Source organism: Muntiacus reevesi, chromosome 8 (assembly GCF_963930625.1).
Source record: "Muntiacus reevesi chromosome 8, mMunRee1.1, whole genome shotgun sequence".
Taxonomy (NCBI): Eukaryota; Metazoa; Chordata; class Mammalia; order Artiodactyla; family Cervidae; genus Muntiacus; species Muntiacus reevesi.
The window spans coordinates 87,863,574-87,881,440 of record NC_089256.1 but is presented as its reverse complement, the minus strand read 5'-3'; the positions used below and the strand labels follow the sequence as shown (position 1 = coordinate 87,881,440).

General features: G+C 37.3%; 1 protein-coding gene across 3 annotated transcripts in view; it reads left to right on the top strand.

Annotated features, from left to right (window-relative positions):
- MME (membrane metalloendopeptidase) overlaps positions 1-17,867 on the top strand; it is a 107,317-nt gene that overhangs the window by 84,602 nt on the left and 4,848 nt on the right. For all 3 annotated transcript variants that reach the window (XM_065942209.1, XM_065942210.1, XM_065942208.1), the window contains exons 18-22: positions 4,666-4,785; positions 6,309-6,442; positions 6,560-6,625; positions 9,542-9,637; positions 9,982-10,058. In XM_065942209.1, the coding sequence (XP_065798281.1) occupies positions 4,666-4,785; positions 6,309-6,442; positions 6,560-6,625; positions 9,542-9,637; positions 9,982-10,058 (493 nt within the window). The remainder of the gene's footprint in view (positions 1-4,665; positions 4,786-6,308; positions 6,443-6,559; positions 6,626-9,541; positions 9,638-9,981; positions 10,059-17,867) is intronic.

The following is a 17,867-nucleotide window of genomic DNA, read 5'->3' as shown; positions in this document are numbered from 1 at the left end:
TTCCTAGAAATCATTCAGACCTTTTCCTGGAAGTTGCTTGGTCGTGTCCAACTCTTTGTGACCACGTGGACTGTAGCCCTCCAGGCTCCTCTGTCCATGGAATTCTCTAGGCAAGAATACTGGAGTAGGTAGCTATTCCCTTCTCTAGGGGATTTTCCTGACCCAGAGATTGAACCCAGTCCTTCTGCCTTACAGGCAGATTCTTTACCATCTGAGCCACCAGGGAAACTGTTTATTATTGAAGACCTCTGCTTTTTCTGTGGAGAGTTTCACTTGGAGGACCTCTTTGATATTCAGTAGTTCTGTCGGGCGTGAAGTCTAGCTCATTCTGCTGCTGCTGCCGTTTAATCACTAAGTCGTGTCCAACTCTTTGCAACCCCATGGACTATAACCTGCCAGGCCCCTTTGTCCATGGAATTCTCCAGGCAAGGATGCTGGAGTGGGTTGCCGTTTCCTTCTCCAGGGGATCTTTCTGACCCAGGGATCGAACCCACATCTCCTGCTTGGCAGGTGGATTCTTTACTACTGAGCCGTCTGGGAAGCCCCTCGTTCATTCAAGACTTAGACTAAATAGGATAATTGACTTTTTAAAGGATTCCCAAGGCAAAGTGAGGCAGCCTCAACTCCATTAGGTCAGACTAAAGGATACTGCTTTATGTTAATCCAGCTCAGGATCCTATCAGACCTAGTGCTGAATCATCCCCAAGAGATCGCTCTGGCATGTTCATCCTCAGTCCTCTAGAGCAGGTCAAGACAGACTTCATTTGTCTCTAAATTACCCTTGTTCCTGAAGTTGGCTCAAAATTGGTCTGCCTCAGAGATTACCTGAGCAGAGAAGACCTGGGTATGTTCTCATTTTGAATTTAACACCCTCAAACCAAACAAGCTACAGCAAAAGGAAAAAGAAGTTAAAAGTGGCCTGACGTCTCACAAAGCGGACAATTATCATCTGAATAATCAAGAATTGGCTGTAATAAACATTCTTAATGTATAAGAAAAACCTCTTAAAGATGCTTAATGTAAATTCCTCTGATGGAAATAAGAAATCTGAAAAATTGCTAACCTCTTTTCATATGCTTATCTGCTAATAACAGCAGTTCAGAGAAAGGGAAAGTGTCATGCATGAGAACGCTTTGACGTGTACATTTTCTCCTTGACAATTCATTTAAATCTCCAAAATGGGGATGGTCTTAACTAAAAACAATTGAAAATCCTGATTTCTCACTTTCTTCTTCATAACAGTGTATTTGTGTGCCTATCCATGCCTATCCATACCTAGATATGTAGCTTTTGCAACACTCTTTTAATGGATTTGATATCATGTGCATCACAGAATTAGAGTTGGTACAGAATAACATGTCTCATAAATGACCCTCCCACCTTCACACAAATCCCCTAAAGTAGATCACATGTAATTTCTTGCAGGATTGATCTTTTTATGTTATGGTAAAAAAAAGAACTTGTTTTATTATTATTATATAGGGTGTTACTTTAATAATAATAATAATATTATTATTATATTATTGTTATAATAATTATAATTATTCTAATAATATATTATTATTATATTAATAATTTCTACTTTTTTATTCATTTCCCACCACTTTTTGTCATAACTCACACATGTAGGCTACATTCCAATTTTTATGCCTCCTTGCCCCTTCTCAAAAGCAAAAAGTCAACTTTCAGGACAGGACGGCATGCTGAAAGTGTTAAATTCACTTGTTCCTCTTCCTTGTGTAAATGCACCAGAGAACTTTAGGGACCTTTCGTGTCATTAGAAAAGCTCCACTTGAATGTTTTGTCAAGTGTTTCTCTGTAAGTTTCAGGCACTATCCAATCATCTTATTAAACTTTCAAGTCTTATCCAAGGAAATGACAAGTCATTTGAGAAGTCTTACTACTGCTGCATTCTCCTTTCTCAGTAACAACAAAATTCTTTTCCAATTTTAGGTAATTTATAAGTAATTTATGGTATATTCAGCCTGGGTGATCTATGACTACCTTGACATAATTAAACTTTCTAAAATTGTCTTACTCATTCTTAAGACTCTTATTTTCAGACTTGAGAATTAAGAGTAAATTTTTCCAAACATGTTGCTATTTCATTTAATATAAAAACAATGTTTAATTTTTCCACCAAAATTAATTTTATCTGATTGCACTCTTGAGCTTTACATCAAAGATTCTAAAATTGAGCTGCTTGCAGCCTTAAAAAAATAAACCAGGGAAGTGAGGGGATAGGCATGGGGAGAAACACTGTCTCTTGTTTCATGGACCAATGGTGTATTTAATTAGCTAACTTATTGACAATCATGAACATAAAAAATGCACAACTCAGCAGTTGGTTATTATCAACAGTTGTGATGTCTACTAGTAACAATGATAAGACTAGTCAGTAAAATCCTCATAAATATTTAGCTGACAGAGTAAAAGGAGAAATCAGGATTTGCAAAGTTGAACTTAAAGACTAGTATTGAATATGAGCCATAAAAATCTTATCACTTGCCTGAAAAATGTGTATCAGGGTATAATTAAAGCAGCAGGATCTTTATAGTTAATGTTTAGTCTTAACAGTGTGTTTCATAAGAGCATTTTATATAATGGATGGATTTTAATCAAAGTACATAGTGTGGGAGATAGTCCTCACTTTAAGTTAATAAAGTACTGCACATAATTTTTATACTTCAAGCTAAAAATAATTTCTTGGCACCGTTGATAGCTCAGGCAGCTACATGTGACGTATAATGTTCATCAGAATTCTCCAAGGACAAAAATTTTGTGTGTTTTTTTTTTAACTTAGTCATCTTGATTGTTAAGACAACTTTCCAGATATTTTTTAAAGATCTAAAGAGCACTTAAATTGCTCAGTGTATATTTTAAAGTCTCTTCTGTAAATAGCTCATATTTATCCCTGAAACACTTGCAAGTTAAGGTCATACTCACCCCAGCTGAATGACAAAAAACAATATTTGCTACTCTATGTTAACTAGGTCTTATGTTTCTAAAAATAAGGGCCTTTCTTTTGTGCTCTTAATGTTCCATGCAGTAATAGCCTAGGCCTTTGCATGTAGTAGACGTTGATACTAATGATTTTTTTATTTGTGCTTGAAGAACATATTGCTTCAGTGGATACTAAAATTTTACAATGTGAAAGATAAAATCTCAAAACTATGAATGCTATGAGGGAAGAGGGGCGCATAGGGGAGGTGGAGAAGAACACCATTGAGACAAAGGCCAGGAAGAATATGCTGTCTTTCATTAGGGAACAATGATAAGCCATCCAAGGTGTTTTAGCAGGATAGTGATAATGACGACAGTGGCACTTTAATTGGCAGGTAGGATGCAGTAGATTTAGGATAGATTGCAGTTGGGAGAGACTGGAAGTAAGAAAACCAATTAGGAAATTAAGTAATTCTTCAGGTAAGAAATGAGAATGTAAACTCAGAAGGCGGCAGTAGGACTGACAGGAGGAGACAAGCAGAAGAAATGCTACTGGAAGTCCTGACTTTTTCCTTACTAGATCATGTAAGGACTTTGTACAAAGAAAGGAGACAAGAAAGATAAATAGAAAAATGTTCACTGTGGGTGACTGAGACTCTTCACATGCTATTAGCAGAAATAATAAAGTCAAATGGCTTAGAAGGGAAATGAGGAGTTTGATGTGTGACACATGAAATTTAAACAGTGCGAAATGTCTTAAGTATAGAAAATTAGCTAGTTAAGACAGGTGTCAGTGTAGATATAAAAATTACAATTCATTTATTTACAAGTCTTTAGGACACTGTAGGAAATTCACTCATTCACTCAGTTATTGATTTATTCAGCACATTTCCTGAATACCTGTTATATTCCAGGCACTATCCAATTTAAGGTGCTAGAGATAATTAAAAATTCAAATGGACTCAAAAACAAATAAATACATGTACGTGCAAACAAATCTATGCTCTCAAAGAGCTAATACTTGAGGTGCTTTGTGGAAGACATGAAAAATAAAGGACTAAACAACCATAAAAAAATAGTCACTTGCCTTAATGAAAATTTAAAGAGGTTATGTGATTAGGGGTAATTTTGATTGTCTCCGTTTATTTACTAAGCTATTGTAGATGGATAAATTGTTAGACACGTTAAAAACAATACTTCTGTTATTAACTATTTCTTGCAAATATTTGCAGTGGAGAAAAGACCTTCTGAATGAGATGGTAATTTTCCCTTGCTCTAAATTCCTTATAGCATAAAAACAATTTTGACAGATGTTATGCAGTCAGTTGTGATTATAAATCACAGATATGGTGCACTCCAGGATAAACTCTTTACTGTCATCAACAATAAATGGCCTGGGGACTTCCCTGGTGGCCCAGTGGTTAAGAATCTGCTCTTTCACTACAGGGAGCATGGGTTCGATCCCTGGTTGGGGAACTAAGATCCTGCTTGCCTTGGCGGTACGCCCCAAATAAATAAAATATAAAGAAATAACAGCATCTTAATATCCTTTTTTAAAAAACCAACAGGTGACTGGCATTTGTTTCTGTCACAGAAGGTTTTTGTATACATTTAAGTGAAACTGGCATCCTGGAACGCAGCTTGGCGGGCAAATAGCCAATCCAGTGCCTGTCGTTACAGGAAAACCTACACGCAGTCTGTAACCGTCTTCTTTGCTCCTAGTCTTCCCAGCTGGCATTCTGCAGCCGCCCTTCTTCAGCGCCCAGCAGCCTAAGTCACTGAACTACGGGGGCATCGGCATGGTCATAGGACACGAAATCACCCATGGCTTCGATGACAATGGTAAAGTACTGCTGATGCTTTTATTTGCCTGAGATATACCCTAGCAAACCTAATTAAGAGTTAGAATAATGTATCAATATAAAACACATTTATTCATCAGCGTATCATTAGCCTAACAATCACTGCACTTTTAATGTTCCTTTTAAATTGTTGCTTTTGAAGATCAGAATTTTCTTAAAGTGAGGTTTAGCAATGTGTGCTTTTTACTCTGACAGAATACAACAATATCCACATTGAAAAGACACTGATATTTATCAATACTAATGATAATGTTTGTTCTTATTTCATGATTATGTCCTATCTCTCCAGAATTTTAGAAGGCAGAGTCCATGTCTTAAAATTAGATGTGAACTCAGAAAGTAAGGTGCCCCCAGGATTTTTAAACTTCCTGTGGTCAGAGACTTTTTGACTGCGTCTCACACCTACCACCTAGTTCACAGCCTTGCAGACAGTAGGAAATTAAATGTTTACATGCTGCCCCAGATAGCAAAATAGATTTCGAGTTTCAATGAAATTTGAGAGGAATAGAAGTAAAGACATGAGATGTGTAGAGAGGTAGGAGTTGAAGCTGTAACAGAGGAAGAAAAGGAGACAGGAGGGATATACTGCTGCTGCTAAGTCGCTTCAGTCGCGTCCGACTCTGTGCGACCCCATAGACGGCAGCCCACCAGGCTCCGCCATCCCTGGGATTCTCCAGGCAAGAACACTGGAGTGGGTTGCCATTTCCTTCTCTGAGGGATATACTAAGGGTCTGTTAACTCAATTAAACTCTATAGCAATCTTCACAGGTAGGTATTAATACTATTTCCATTTTTCAAACAGAAAAATATAGAGACGCATAAGACTTGGTCAAAGTTACAAAACTGGGAATTGGTGGAACCAGGATATGGGTTCAGGTAGTCTGTCTTTATAGCCCTTACCTTATTCACTACATCATAGGTAACTGTTTAAAAGATGACAAAATCAAGTGTCAAACATATAATGTATATAGATGCTGCTGAAGATCAAGAAGGAGAAAGATCAATGTAGTTAGGATCAGCAAGAAAGCTCCAAGGGTAAAGGTGACTTTTTGTTCGTGCTTGAAGTAGGACAAAACTATGAGTCTGCGATTTCTAATGAAGGGTTTGAGATAAGAAATGAATGCCATAGTGAAATACTGACCTCTTTAAAAATCTCAGAATATCAAAGTAAACAGACTTAGTTCAGGCAAAAATCATCCACCAGAAACAAGTCATGATTTCAGGAGTATTTATCTGGTGGCCTTGACTGAGACATCAACAGCCAAGTGGGTGAAGTTGGATTAATCTGGATTAATACTAGGGCGTATCAGCAAAGAGAGCCCTAGTGACCTGGTTTTTATCAACCCTAGATGAGAAAGCAGAACAGTTTATCTACTCATCTGTCCAGTTTAATATTCTCTTGCATACTTGGTATTTCAGTCCTTGCACTTTGAATTAAAGATATCTTATTGCAACTCTTGATGTAATGAGTTCTCATTTTACTTAGATAAATATATATTCCAGGCAGAAATTTTAACAAGGATGGAGACCTCGTTGACTGGTGGACTCAACAGTCTGCAAATAATTTTAAAGACCTATCCCAGTGCATGGTGTACCAGTATGGGAACTTCTCCTGGGACCTAGCAAACGGACAGCATGTATGTCGTCAGCCTTCTCTTGAAAAGTTGTATTCAATCTTAAGTGAACTACTGATGCTTTCTTAACAATCCAAACATAGTTAAGGATCTTTAAGTGTCTTTTGTTTTTTTTAACAGCTCAATGGAATTAATACCCTGGGAGAAAACATTGCTGATAATGGTGGTATTGGCCAAGCATACAGAGTGAGTAATAATATTTTCTTTCCATTTTAGTGGTTAGAGTGCATATTGATCACATTTGATCATTCATTTTAAAGCCTTTTGCAAAAGGTACTTGTAACAATAGAAAATTGAAAATACACAAGGAGAAAGGGGATTATAAATATGCTAATAAGAAGGGGCAATACAGTTGATAGGATTGAGCTGAATACCATTCTCTAAACTTCAAAGAGACTAAGGAGAAAAGGAAACAGAATATTATAATGGCAGAATTGAGGAGGTATGCAAGTTCCATAGAGGAAGCAACATTTTTCTAAGAAATAATCTCTGAGATAGTTTTTTAGAAAAGATGGTCTACAAAAAGGTTTATTATAGAATCATTCATTGATGTACTGAGCAGGACCCTCAGTTTCTTGGCAGGTGAAGCAGTATTTGGGAAGATTAATCAACATAAACCCAGTCCAATTACAGTGATAGTGAAGGACTGAAGTGATATGGTTCCTGCATGTGGCCTTGTAATGGTCCATACCATAAACACAGAGGAGTATATTGCTGGAATATCCCTTAGAATCTCATTTAGGCTTGCATTCAACAATACTTTCTGAGGCCTTCACTCTGTGTTTGGCACTATTCTTGGTGCTAGAAATCCAGCTTCAAACCCTTTATAAAAGATGCCATTATTTGATGACTTGAACCAGGATTAAAGGTGGCCTAGCAGATACTATGTGCACAAGAAAAAGTAGAGTTTTTCACAAAAGAGTGGGGGAATAATGGTCTTGGAAGTAAAGATGGAGTGAGTATGATTTTGAGTTGTTTTCCCAACCCTGAGACAGCCCACATGTGGGAGAAAAAGGCAGAGGCTACTTGAGAGGGCACAGGGGATAAGGTGTCCACAAGATAGAATCAGGCTACTGACATGATGGATGGAATATTCACTGTAGTGGAGGAAGATGTAGTGTTATTTGTTCACCACAGAGATGTTTGGGTTGGAGGGGAGAAGAATCTTAGCGGGTGGGTCAGGAAGAAGGAATAATCAGAACAATGCGGACGAGGTGACTGGTGAGGCCTGTGAATTGGCAGTGACCCAGGATGATCAAAGTGTGAGGCTTGGGAGATAAATCTGACTGAAAATTTTCCAAAAGAATGAATCCCAGCCAAGTCCTGGGGGATGGTAGATTACTGCTTCTTTGAATATTTGATTTTTTTTTTTTAAACTGGATGCCAGACATTGTACATTTTACATCTTTGGGTGGAGAAAATTTTTGTTCTCCTGTTAATATTCTTGAGCTTTATTTTGCGGTGCAGTTAAATCCCTCAGAAGTGGCTAGATCCTTTTAGATCTTGCTTTTACATCGTGTTAGGTACATCTGGGGTCGTGCTCAGTCTAGGGATAGTTCTTCACTGCTGAGCAACACCCTACTGTGTGAACCTAGCGGTCTTCCAGGCTTGTGTCATGTGAGTACCAGACATTTCATCTCTAATCCTTCCCTGCAGTTCCCTCCCTAGCCTTGGATAGTTTGCCCACATGTATGCTCAGGTACTCGGCTGAATATTGAGGGGATATTTGAGTCTCTTTCTCTGCATTTTCTCCTCTTCACCCTGTCCTTGGTGTCCTTGAATTCTCAGTGCCTTTTCCTCATCCATTCAAGAAGTCCACCAGGCTCCTGGGGTTTCCTGCTCTATTTTGTGGTCCGGAGTGCTCAAGTTATAAGCTGGAGCAGTCACAGGGCTCCTCTTGTTGACCATCTCCTAGAGATCAGTGTTTGCCTGATGTCTAGTGTCATGCAAACCATTGCTTAGTAAATTTTGTCTATCATTTGGTTGTTTCAGTGGAAGGATAAATTCAGTCTCAGCCACTCCATCTTACCTGGAAGTGGAAGGCATTGACCCTTTTAATACTCCATGGTGATTCTAATACACACCCCGATTGAGAATCACCGCTGTAAAAATTTGGCCAAAGTCTGAGTTAAGGATACTTCCATGGAGCTCCTCATGTAGAACAAGTACAGGTTTATAATAATGAAGCAAATTACAATTGTGCAAATATATTATTATATATGAAGTCTTGCCATGTAATACTCCCTGGTAGATTGTGAACTCCCTCAGAGGAGTAGGTTCGTCTTTCCTATATCCCCAGCATCTTTGCACATTAGAGATGCAGAAGATCTGTGTTGATGGCAAGCAAGAAGAAATGAAATATATCTTCTGTGTATCTAATTATCACCTTTCTTTGTATTCAATTAAAGCTAACACATCTCAGAAATTTGTTGTCAATCCCATTCTTAAGTATATTTTGTAGTGGAAAACTATATTTTCCAATAGTGTCTACAAATCCTTAATAATTAAGGACATTTCCTGACATTCCAGTAATCTAAATTCCTTCTTCGTGGGGTGACTGAGGTTCACTTTATGGCCCTGTCTTCAGGGGCCATAATTGCTCATCCTTATTCTTAGAATCATATGGTGGTAAACCTCTTAGGAATCTCAGGAGACTCTGTTAACTTTCTGCAAGAATCTCTCAAATGAAATCTGTTGTGAGTTTCTTTTTACTGAGAGTGATAACCCAGCCCAGTATAGCAATTACAGATTCTCCTGGCTACTCTTTCTTCCAACTGGCTAGACTATAGAACAACATTTAGGTAAGTTTTTCATCACTTATGTAAATCCATCCTTTCATTCAGTTAACATTTGTTGATTTTCTGACATTAGCTAGGCTTTTATCATCTGTTAATCATTAATCTTATTCTTTTCAGAGTATTTGTAAGTAAATTCTAGTTTTCTTTCTAATCCATTAAATACTTGAAGGTTGCCATAACTAAATGTATTATTGTGATGATTCTGATATAAAAGGTTAATTACTCGGTCACATGATCTTCAAATAGGTTTATGTATAAATTTAGAAATTATAAACATCATGTTTCTGTTTCATTAACTGCCTAGGCCTATCAAAACTATGTTAAAAAGAATGGTGAAGAAAAATTACTTCCTGGACTTGACCTAAATCACAGACAACTGTTCTTCCTGAATTTTGCCCAGGTATTGTTATCTTTCTTGATAGATAGATATGAAAATCATTTTAAGTTATAATTTCATACTAAGTTAGATATTGCATACTGAGTTTTCTTGTTTTAATCAGTTGTGGCAGAGCATTTGATTGACTGACTTTCATTGTGTGTAACAGTCTATCAGACCATATTAATGATAATTATGTTTCTGGTTGCCCATTATTAAATGTTATTTGAAGAGTAATTGGTTGTGGAATGCAGAATTTCTATTTAATTTTTGCAATAGGAAGTTTGCTTTTCTTCCATACTGCCCAAACAAATAATCCTTGATGCAGCCTGAGTTCACTGCTTTCCTTTGTCTGTTCCTGTCCCCAGGTGTGGTGTGGAAGCTACAGGACGGAGTATGCGCTCAACTCCATTAAAACAGATGTGCACAGCCCAGGCAATTTCAGGTGTGTGGGTGTCAGTGGTGTCAAAGTGCCCCGGTATTGGCTCCGTGATTTCAGATTTGGAGGCTTGTTATTGACTGTGCTTCTGTACAGTTTGGAAATCCAGTGCTTTTCTTTTTCCTTTCTTTTTTTTCTGAGGGTCTCAGAAAGAATTAACCGAACACATCAAGATAAATGTCATGTTTACGCAAGCATAGCCTTGACTGCTCTTATCCTCAGGTTGTATATGACCTAGGCCCAGTTGTTGATGAATTCCAACAAAGATGTCACCTCAGAAGAGCGGCTCTATTTAAAGCTAGCAGAGACATTTCTAAGAGGCTACAAAAGGCAAAGCCCTAGAACCAGTGAGTAGCTGTTCCAAAAAGATTTCCATTCAATACAGAGGAAAATTTTCTAGTAATTAAAAGGTCCCAACGTGAAGTAAAGTTGTTCCCAAAACTCCAGGAAAGAGTATGATGAAGCAGAGTTCAGAGAACAACCTGGCAGGGATGCTGGAGAAAAATTCTGTGCAGAGGAGAAGGTTGAATTATAAGGCATCTAAAGTCCTTCCCCATTCAGAAAACCTAAGAGAACACCAGATTGAAAGAAGATCAACCAACTATCATTTGAATGTTAAATTGAATGTTAAATATTAAATTTACACACAATGTAAATCCTTGTGTGTCTGTTTTGGGGCCGAGTTCCTAATTCCTACCCCTTCCTCAGGTACTACACTCTTAATCACCGATTTGCTGATCAGCAGCAGCATCTCTCAGGCATAAATGTGTGAGAAACAAATTAAAAATTCTGTAGGCTTATTGGGAAACAGTTTGAGAACAAAAGAAAGCTAATGGGCTAATTTTAAAAGCTTCTCCTAAAACAAACAGAAACATACTACCCAGATCATTCACTCCTGAAAAAAATACACATTCAATTGTGAAATAATAAAAAAGCATATTTAAAATTAAAGAATTTACTCATCTTATTCTTGTATCATCATCACCATTGAGTATTTGCCTTAACAGTTCTTTCACATTCATTCATTCAACAATTGATTATTGTATGCCTATTATATGTATGGTGCAAACTAAATTTATCCTTGCTAGGATGTACAAATTATGTCCTTTTTTAGATAAAAAAGTGAAGTGTTAGTTGCTTAGTCATGTCCATCTCCTTGCAACCCCACAGGCTGCCGCCTGCCAGGCTCCTCTGTTCATAGAATTCTCTGGGCAAGAATACTGGAGTGAGTAGCCATTCTCATCTCCAGGGGATCTTCCCAACCCAGGAATTGAACCCCGGTCTCTTGCATTGCAGGCAGATCCTTTACTGTGTGAGCCATGAGCAGCATAATCCCTGAACCAATTCTCATTATGGTTTTGTAATTTTTAGGTCTTTCTTTTTTTTTTTTTTTTTTATTTTTAAATTTTACTTCCAGTTTTATTGAGATATAATTAACATGCAGCACAGTATAAGTTTCAGATGTATAGCATAATGGTTCAAATTGCATACATCATGAAGGGATTACCATAACATTAATAACTTTATTGAACTTCTATCGTCTCAAATAGATACAAAATTAAATGGAAAAATACATTTTCCTTATAATGAGAACTCTTCCGTCTTACTCTCTTAACTGTCATGTGTCACATACAGTAGTGTTAGTTTTATGTCATGCTGTGCATCGCATCCCTAGTAGTTATTTATTTTATAACCAAAAGTTTGTACCTTTCAACTATCTTCATCCAGTTGCCCTCCCCCTGATAACCACAAATCTGATAGATTTTCCTCTGAGTGCATTTCTTTATTTTTGAGTATAATTGACTTACAATACCATGTTAATTCCTGCTGTGCAACAGTGATTCAATAGCTTTACTTTTTTAAAGTTGTCTTTTTCCTTACTGAAGTCTTTAGAAGTTAAGGTCTAACAATCTGGGGATAACAGAGTATTTATAAGCTCACACAAATCACCTTAACAATCTAATCTGTCAAAGCTTTATATATCCTATATATATATCCTATATATCCTCATGAACCAAAGCATATATCCATAAAAAGCCCAGGTTAATTTAAGTAATTTTAATACAGTACTTTGTATGTACAGCATCCTCAAAGAACAAGGGGTAGCATATTAATTTTTTGACAGCTAATGTATGTCTCTTGAGTATTACCATTCTTATTTTAACCAGTAAAATTTTAGATTAAAATTTCTGTGTTTAAAATAAATTTTCCAACTTCCTGCCTTATTAACACAGTATCCTGAAGAAAACCTAAGTTTTCTTTTTTGATGATGCAGATTTTTGTTATGAGTAATACTTATGGTTTCACTGTTTATTAGGTTAGCAAAGACCTCGAGGCTGTAACATGTAGAGTTATTCCTACACTACAGAGCCATTATGGTGATTTTTTTGACTTTTCAGTTAAGATTTTTTTATTAGGGTTTTTCTACTTGTTGTCTCTTCCCTAGTTTTTTTTTTTTTTTTTTTCTTATCATGAAATTGCCTGCCTTCAGCCATCCCATTTCTTCATTCTTGTTGGCTCAAAAAGTGTATTCTACAGTTTATGGTAGAAAATGACTGCAAACCTTGAATTAAGAAAAACGCTGAGTTCCATTCAGGGCTGCCATTTATGAGCTTTTCCTTAACCTCTGGGTCTCAATTTCTTGATATATAAAATGAAAAGTAAATTATAATGATAGTTGCTTGGAGGGTTAATGTTAATGTATATGAAATCTCTATTATATGTATGTGCTTGAAAATTAGTACCTGAACTATTATGTAGGAGAAATATGACCAGAATAAGAGTTCCTATGAATAAAGCATATGGATTTTGCAGTCATTCCCTATTAGCTGACAGTCAAGGGTTTTGGCGTTTTTTTGTGTGTGTTGTTGTTTTTTTTTTCTCATTTCTTATGTCTGCATAGTTCAAAATGTCAGTAACTGATCACCAGAAAGTGATCATATAGGTAAACAAGGAATTTTTTTCTACACTCAATTTTAAACTGAAAACAGTATTTTGTTATAAATATGTGAAATTATTTGCAACTTTTATTTTATTTGTTCTGGCCCCAAAGATACCTCTTTGACTATTTTTCATTCATAATAAGAGAAGTATGTGTTGATTTTTTATAAAAGGGTAAGTGGAATGCCAACCTTTTTTCCAGGAAAATTATTATTTTCTCTGGAGATAAAGGGATTTCCTTGGCAAAAGGTTGAGGTCACGTTTAGTTTTGGAAACAGGCTGCTTCCTGGCTGTACAAAGTCAAATACATTTTTTTTAAAGAACCTTAAAAACTAATAGACACTGAGTTGCTATTGAAAAATTGTGCATAGTGGTTTCTGTAGAAATATTCCTGAAGTGGAGGGAGATTTTGTAACTTTATGCTTAAATAACCACACTTTCAAAAGTATGAGGCCAGGTATAGTTGCTATAAAGTTGGATCTGTAGAACCATATTGTGTGTGTGTGTGTCTGTGTGTGTGTGTGCTCAGTTGCTTTGTCCTGTCTGACTCTTTGCAACCCCATGGGCTGTAGCCCACTAGAATCCTATGTCTGTGGGATTTTCCAGTCAGGAATACTGGAGCCAGTTGCCATTTCCTACTCTAGGGGATCTTCTCTACCCAGGGATTGAACCTGCATCTCTTGCATTAAAGGTGGATTTTTTTTTACCACTGAGCCACCTGGGAAGCTCCCAAACAACATTAGGTCTAAGCTATAATTATTTTATTCCTCCTAATTAAAGTCTTATGTACTTTAAACTTTAGCATTTAAAGTAAAAACCTGATATTCTAGAATTTTAAATGACTTCATTTGGAAATCTAGTTTTTGTTAGTTGTCTGCATTCACTTCAAAGAATGGTTGCTGTGATACTACTTATTATACAATCTATAAATGAATTTCTAAGGTTACTCAGATATAATATTTCTGTATAAGATATAAGGGTTTGGTCATTTTTTAAAGTAAATCCAAATAGACAAAAATGATACCCATGTCTGCTTCCTAAATAGTAAGGGTGCTAATCTAGATACTTAGATTGCTTGAGATCATCCTCCAGTCAGAATAAAGTGTATTTTATAGATCCCAGTAGTAGTAGTTTAGTTGCTCAGCCCTGTCCAACTCTTTGCGACCCCATGGACTGCAGCATGCCACGCTTCCCTGTCCATCACCAACTCCCAGAGTTTACCCAAACTCGTGTTCATTGAGTCAGTGATGCCATCCAAACTTCTCATCTTCTGTCGTCCCCTTCTCCTCCTGCTCTCAATCTTTCCCAGCAACGGGGTCTTTTCAAATGAGTCAGCTCTTCGCATCAGGTGGCCAAAGTATTGGAGTTTCAGCTTCAACATCAGTCCTTCTAATGAATATTCAGGACTGATCTCCTTTAGGATGGACTGGTTGGATCTCCTTGCAATCCAAGGGACTCTTAAGAGTCTTCTCCAGCACCACAGTTCAAAAGCATCAATTCTTCGGCACTCAGCTTTCTTTCTTCAGTCCAACTCTCATATCTACACATGACCACTGGAAAAACCATAGCCTTGATTAGATGGACCTTTGTTGGCAAAGTAATGTCTCTGCTTTTTAATAATGCTGTCTAGGTTGGTCATAACTTTCCTTCCAAGGAGTAAGCGTCTTTTAATTTCATGGCTGCAATCACCATCTGCAGTGATTTTGGAACCCAGAAAAATAAAGTCAGCCACTGTTTCCATTGTTTCTCCATCGATTTGCCATGAAGTGATGGGACCAGATGCCATGGTCTTAGTTTTCTGAATGTTGAGCTTTAAGCCAACTTTTTCACTCTCCTCTTTCACTTTCATCAAGAGGCTCTTTAGTTCTTCACTTACTGCTATAAGGGTGATGTCATCTGCATATCTGAGGTTATTGATATTTCTCCCAGCAATCTTGATTCCAGCTTGTGCTTCACCTAGCCCAGCGTTTCTCATGATGTACTCTGCATATAAGTTAAATAAGCAGGGTGACAATATACAGCCTTGACGTACTCCTTTTCCTATTTGGAACCAGTCTGTTGGTCCATGTCCAGTTCTAACTGTTGCTTCCTGACCCGCATACAGGTTTCTCAAGAGGCAGGTCAGGTGGTCTGGTATTCCCATCTCTTTCAGAATTTTCCACAGTTTATTGTGATCCACACAGTCAAAGGCTTTGACATAGTCAGTAAAATAGAAATAGATGTTTTTCTGGAACTCTCTTGATTTTTTGATGATCCAGCATATGTTGGCAATTTGATCTCTGGTTCCTCTGCCTTCTCTAAAACCCACTTGAACATCTGGAAGTTCACAATTCACGTATTTTTGAAGCCTGGCTTGGAGAATTTTGAGCATTACTTTGCTAGTATGTGAGATGAGTGCAATTGTGTGGTAGTTTGAGCATTCTTTGGCATTGCCTTTCTTTGGGATTGGAATGAAAACTGACCTTTTCCAGTCCTGTGGCCACTGCTGAGTTTTCCAAATTTGCCGGCATATTGAGTGCAGCACTTTCCCAGCATCATCTTTTAAGATTTGAAACAGCTCAACTGGAATTCCACCACCTCCACTAGCTTTGTTCTTAGTGATGCTTCCTAAGGCCCACTTGACTTCACATTCCAGGATGTCTGGATCTAGGTGAGTATTCACACGTTGTGATTATCTGGGTCGTGAAGATCTTTTTTGTACAGTTCTTCTGTGTATTGTTTCTACCTCTGCTTAATATCTTCTGCTTCTGTTAGGTCCATACCATTTCTGTCCTTTATTGAGCCCATCTTTGCATGAAATGTTCCCTTGGTGTCTCTAATTTTCCTGAAGAAATCTCTAGTCTTTCCCACACTATTATTTTCTTCTGTATCTTTGCACTGATCACTGAGGAAGGCTTTCTTATCTCTCCTTGCTATTCTTTGGAACTCTGCATTCAAATAGGTATATCTTTCCTTTTCTCCTTTGCTTTTCACTTCTCTTCTTTTCACAGCTATTTGTAAGGCCTCCTCAGACAACCATTTTTCTTTTTTACATTTCTTTTTCTTGGATAGATCCTACACCACTATTAATGCTAGTAATGTTTTCCACAGCTTAATATCTAATATTTTATTTTTAAAAGAATATTCTTTCTAATGATGTATTTAGGCATTTTAAAGTAATGTGGCTCTTTTGTTCCTTATTATTCTATGATTGGGGCTTCCCTGGAGGCTCAGCTGGTAAAGAATCCACCTGCAATGCAGGAGACCCCAGATTTGTTTCCTGGGTCGGGAAGATCCCCTACAGAAGGGCCAGGCTACCCACTCCAGGATTCTCGGGCTTCCCTGGAGGCGCAGCTGGTAAAGAATCCGCCTGTAATGCGGGAGACCTGGGTTCGATCCCTGGGTTAGGAAGATCCCCTGGCGGAGGGCATGGGAACCCACTCCAGTATTCTTGCCTGGAGAATCTCCATGGACAGAGGAGCCTGGTGGACCACAGTCCACGGGGTCACAAGGAGTCGGACACGACTGAGTGACTAAGCACAGAACAGCACATTCAGTGACTCAGCATGCCTAAGAATACTGATGTTTCCTCCATTTACCTTAAATATTAGCATTTATTTCTGGTATTTTATACATGGTGTAGATTTTAGTGGCCCTTGTAGAATTTCTTTTAGCACTTACTAATCTTTAGCTCATGCCTGGAAATCTATTCACACACTTATTTCTTGATGAATTTATAGTGAAACACATGTGGACTAATGTGACCTTACCTTAAAAGAATCATGAACGTTAGTTAATGATAAATTTTGAACAGTTTATTCATGAATGAAGCTAGTTAACCTTGTAGCCCTGTTGTCTGTTTTAAAAAAGTGGAAAAGATTTTCAGAGAACTCATAAATTGTTAAAAGCTCATCCAGTAATTAAAAAAACAGTTAATTTCAAGTGGGAATAGTCAGATATGTAGATAAAGTTCATTCTTGATTACATGATGTTCAACTCCACATCTCTTAGATGTTTTCAGTATTTCAGTGTTTATTTGCCAAGGTAGTAAACAGTAGGAATTTGATAAAATAGCAGTAGTATATATTTTATATAATAAACTAAAATTTTCAAGAAAATTACTTTAGGAAATAATAAAAGATGTTATTGTCTCCTGTTATTATAAACACAAACAGTGCATAGTTTTCATATAGCATTTAAAAAATTGATGAAATATGATCCTATTCTTAGAGAGAAATTTACGTTAACTGATAATGTATCCACTTTTTGAAATAGATTATTTATGTCATCCATCCCAAGAGTTGATGTTATAAACAACGAAGCACTAATTAGAGTCCTAGGAAAGTAAGTGAAGCCCTGGTACATTGTTGACCTAATGTTTCAGAATCAGATTATCTAAACTGAAGTTTTCGGCTGGAAAGAAAGGACCTGGAATGGAAACGGAGGGCTGAGTGTTCCTTATTTTGGGTGTCATTGCATGGCCAACTCCCAGTTGTGTATAGTGGGCTTTCTTGTTTTGAGGTATATTCCTTTAAATTTCTGTAATATTTTTAAGAGAGAAGTAGAATTAAGTCTTGGGTTTGGACATTTTTACTGAAGTACTTGTCCCCATGTGGTAATATCTAAGATAATGATCCCTTGAAAAACTTTTAATAAAATAAGAGCAAAGAGAGCAGCTCTTCCAGCCAGTGATGCTCAAATGCTCATGGCCCCATCCATCAGGAGCTTGCTCCTCAGTTGGAGGAATAGTCAGGCCACCGGCATACTGTCCCTCAGCGAGCACTTCGGGCTTCTAATGAAGGAGAGGATCAGATTAAATGAACCAAAGCCCTGCTCTAACTCCGAGTCTGTGAGCCTAGAACCTAAAAGACTAAGTGCTGCCATAAATCCCTGATT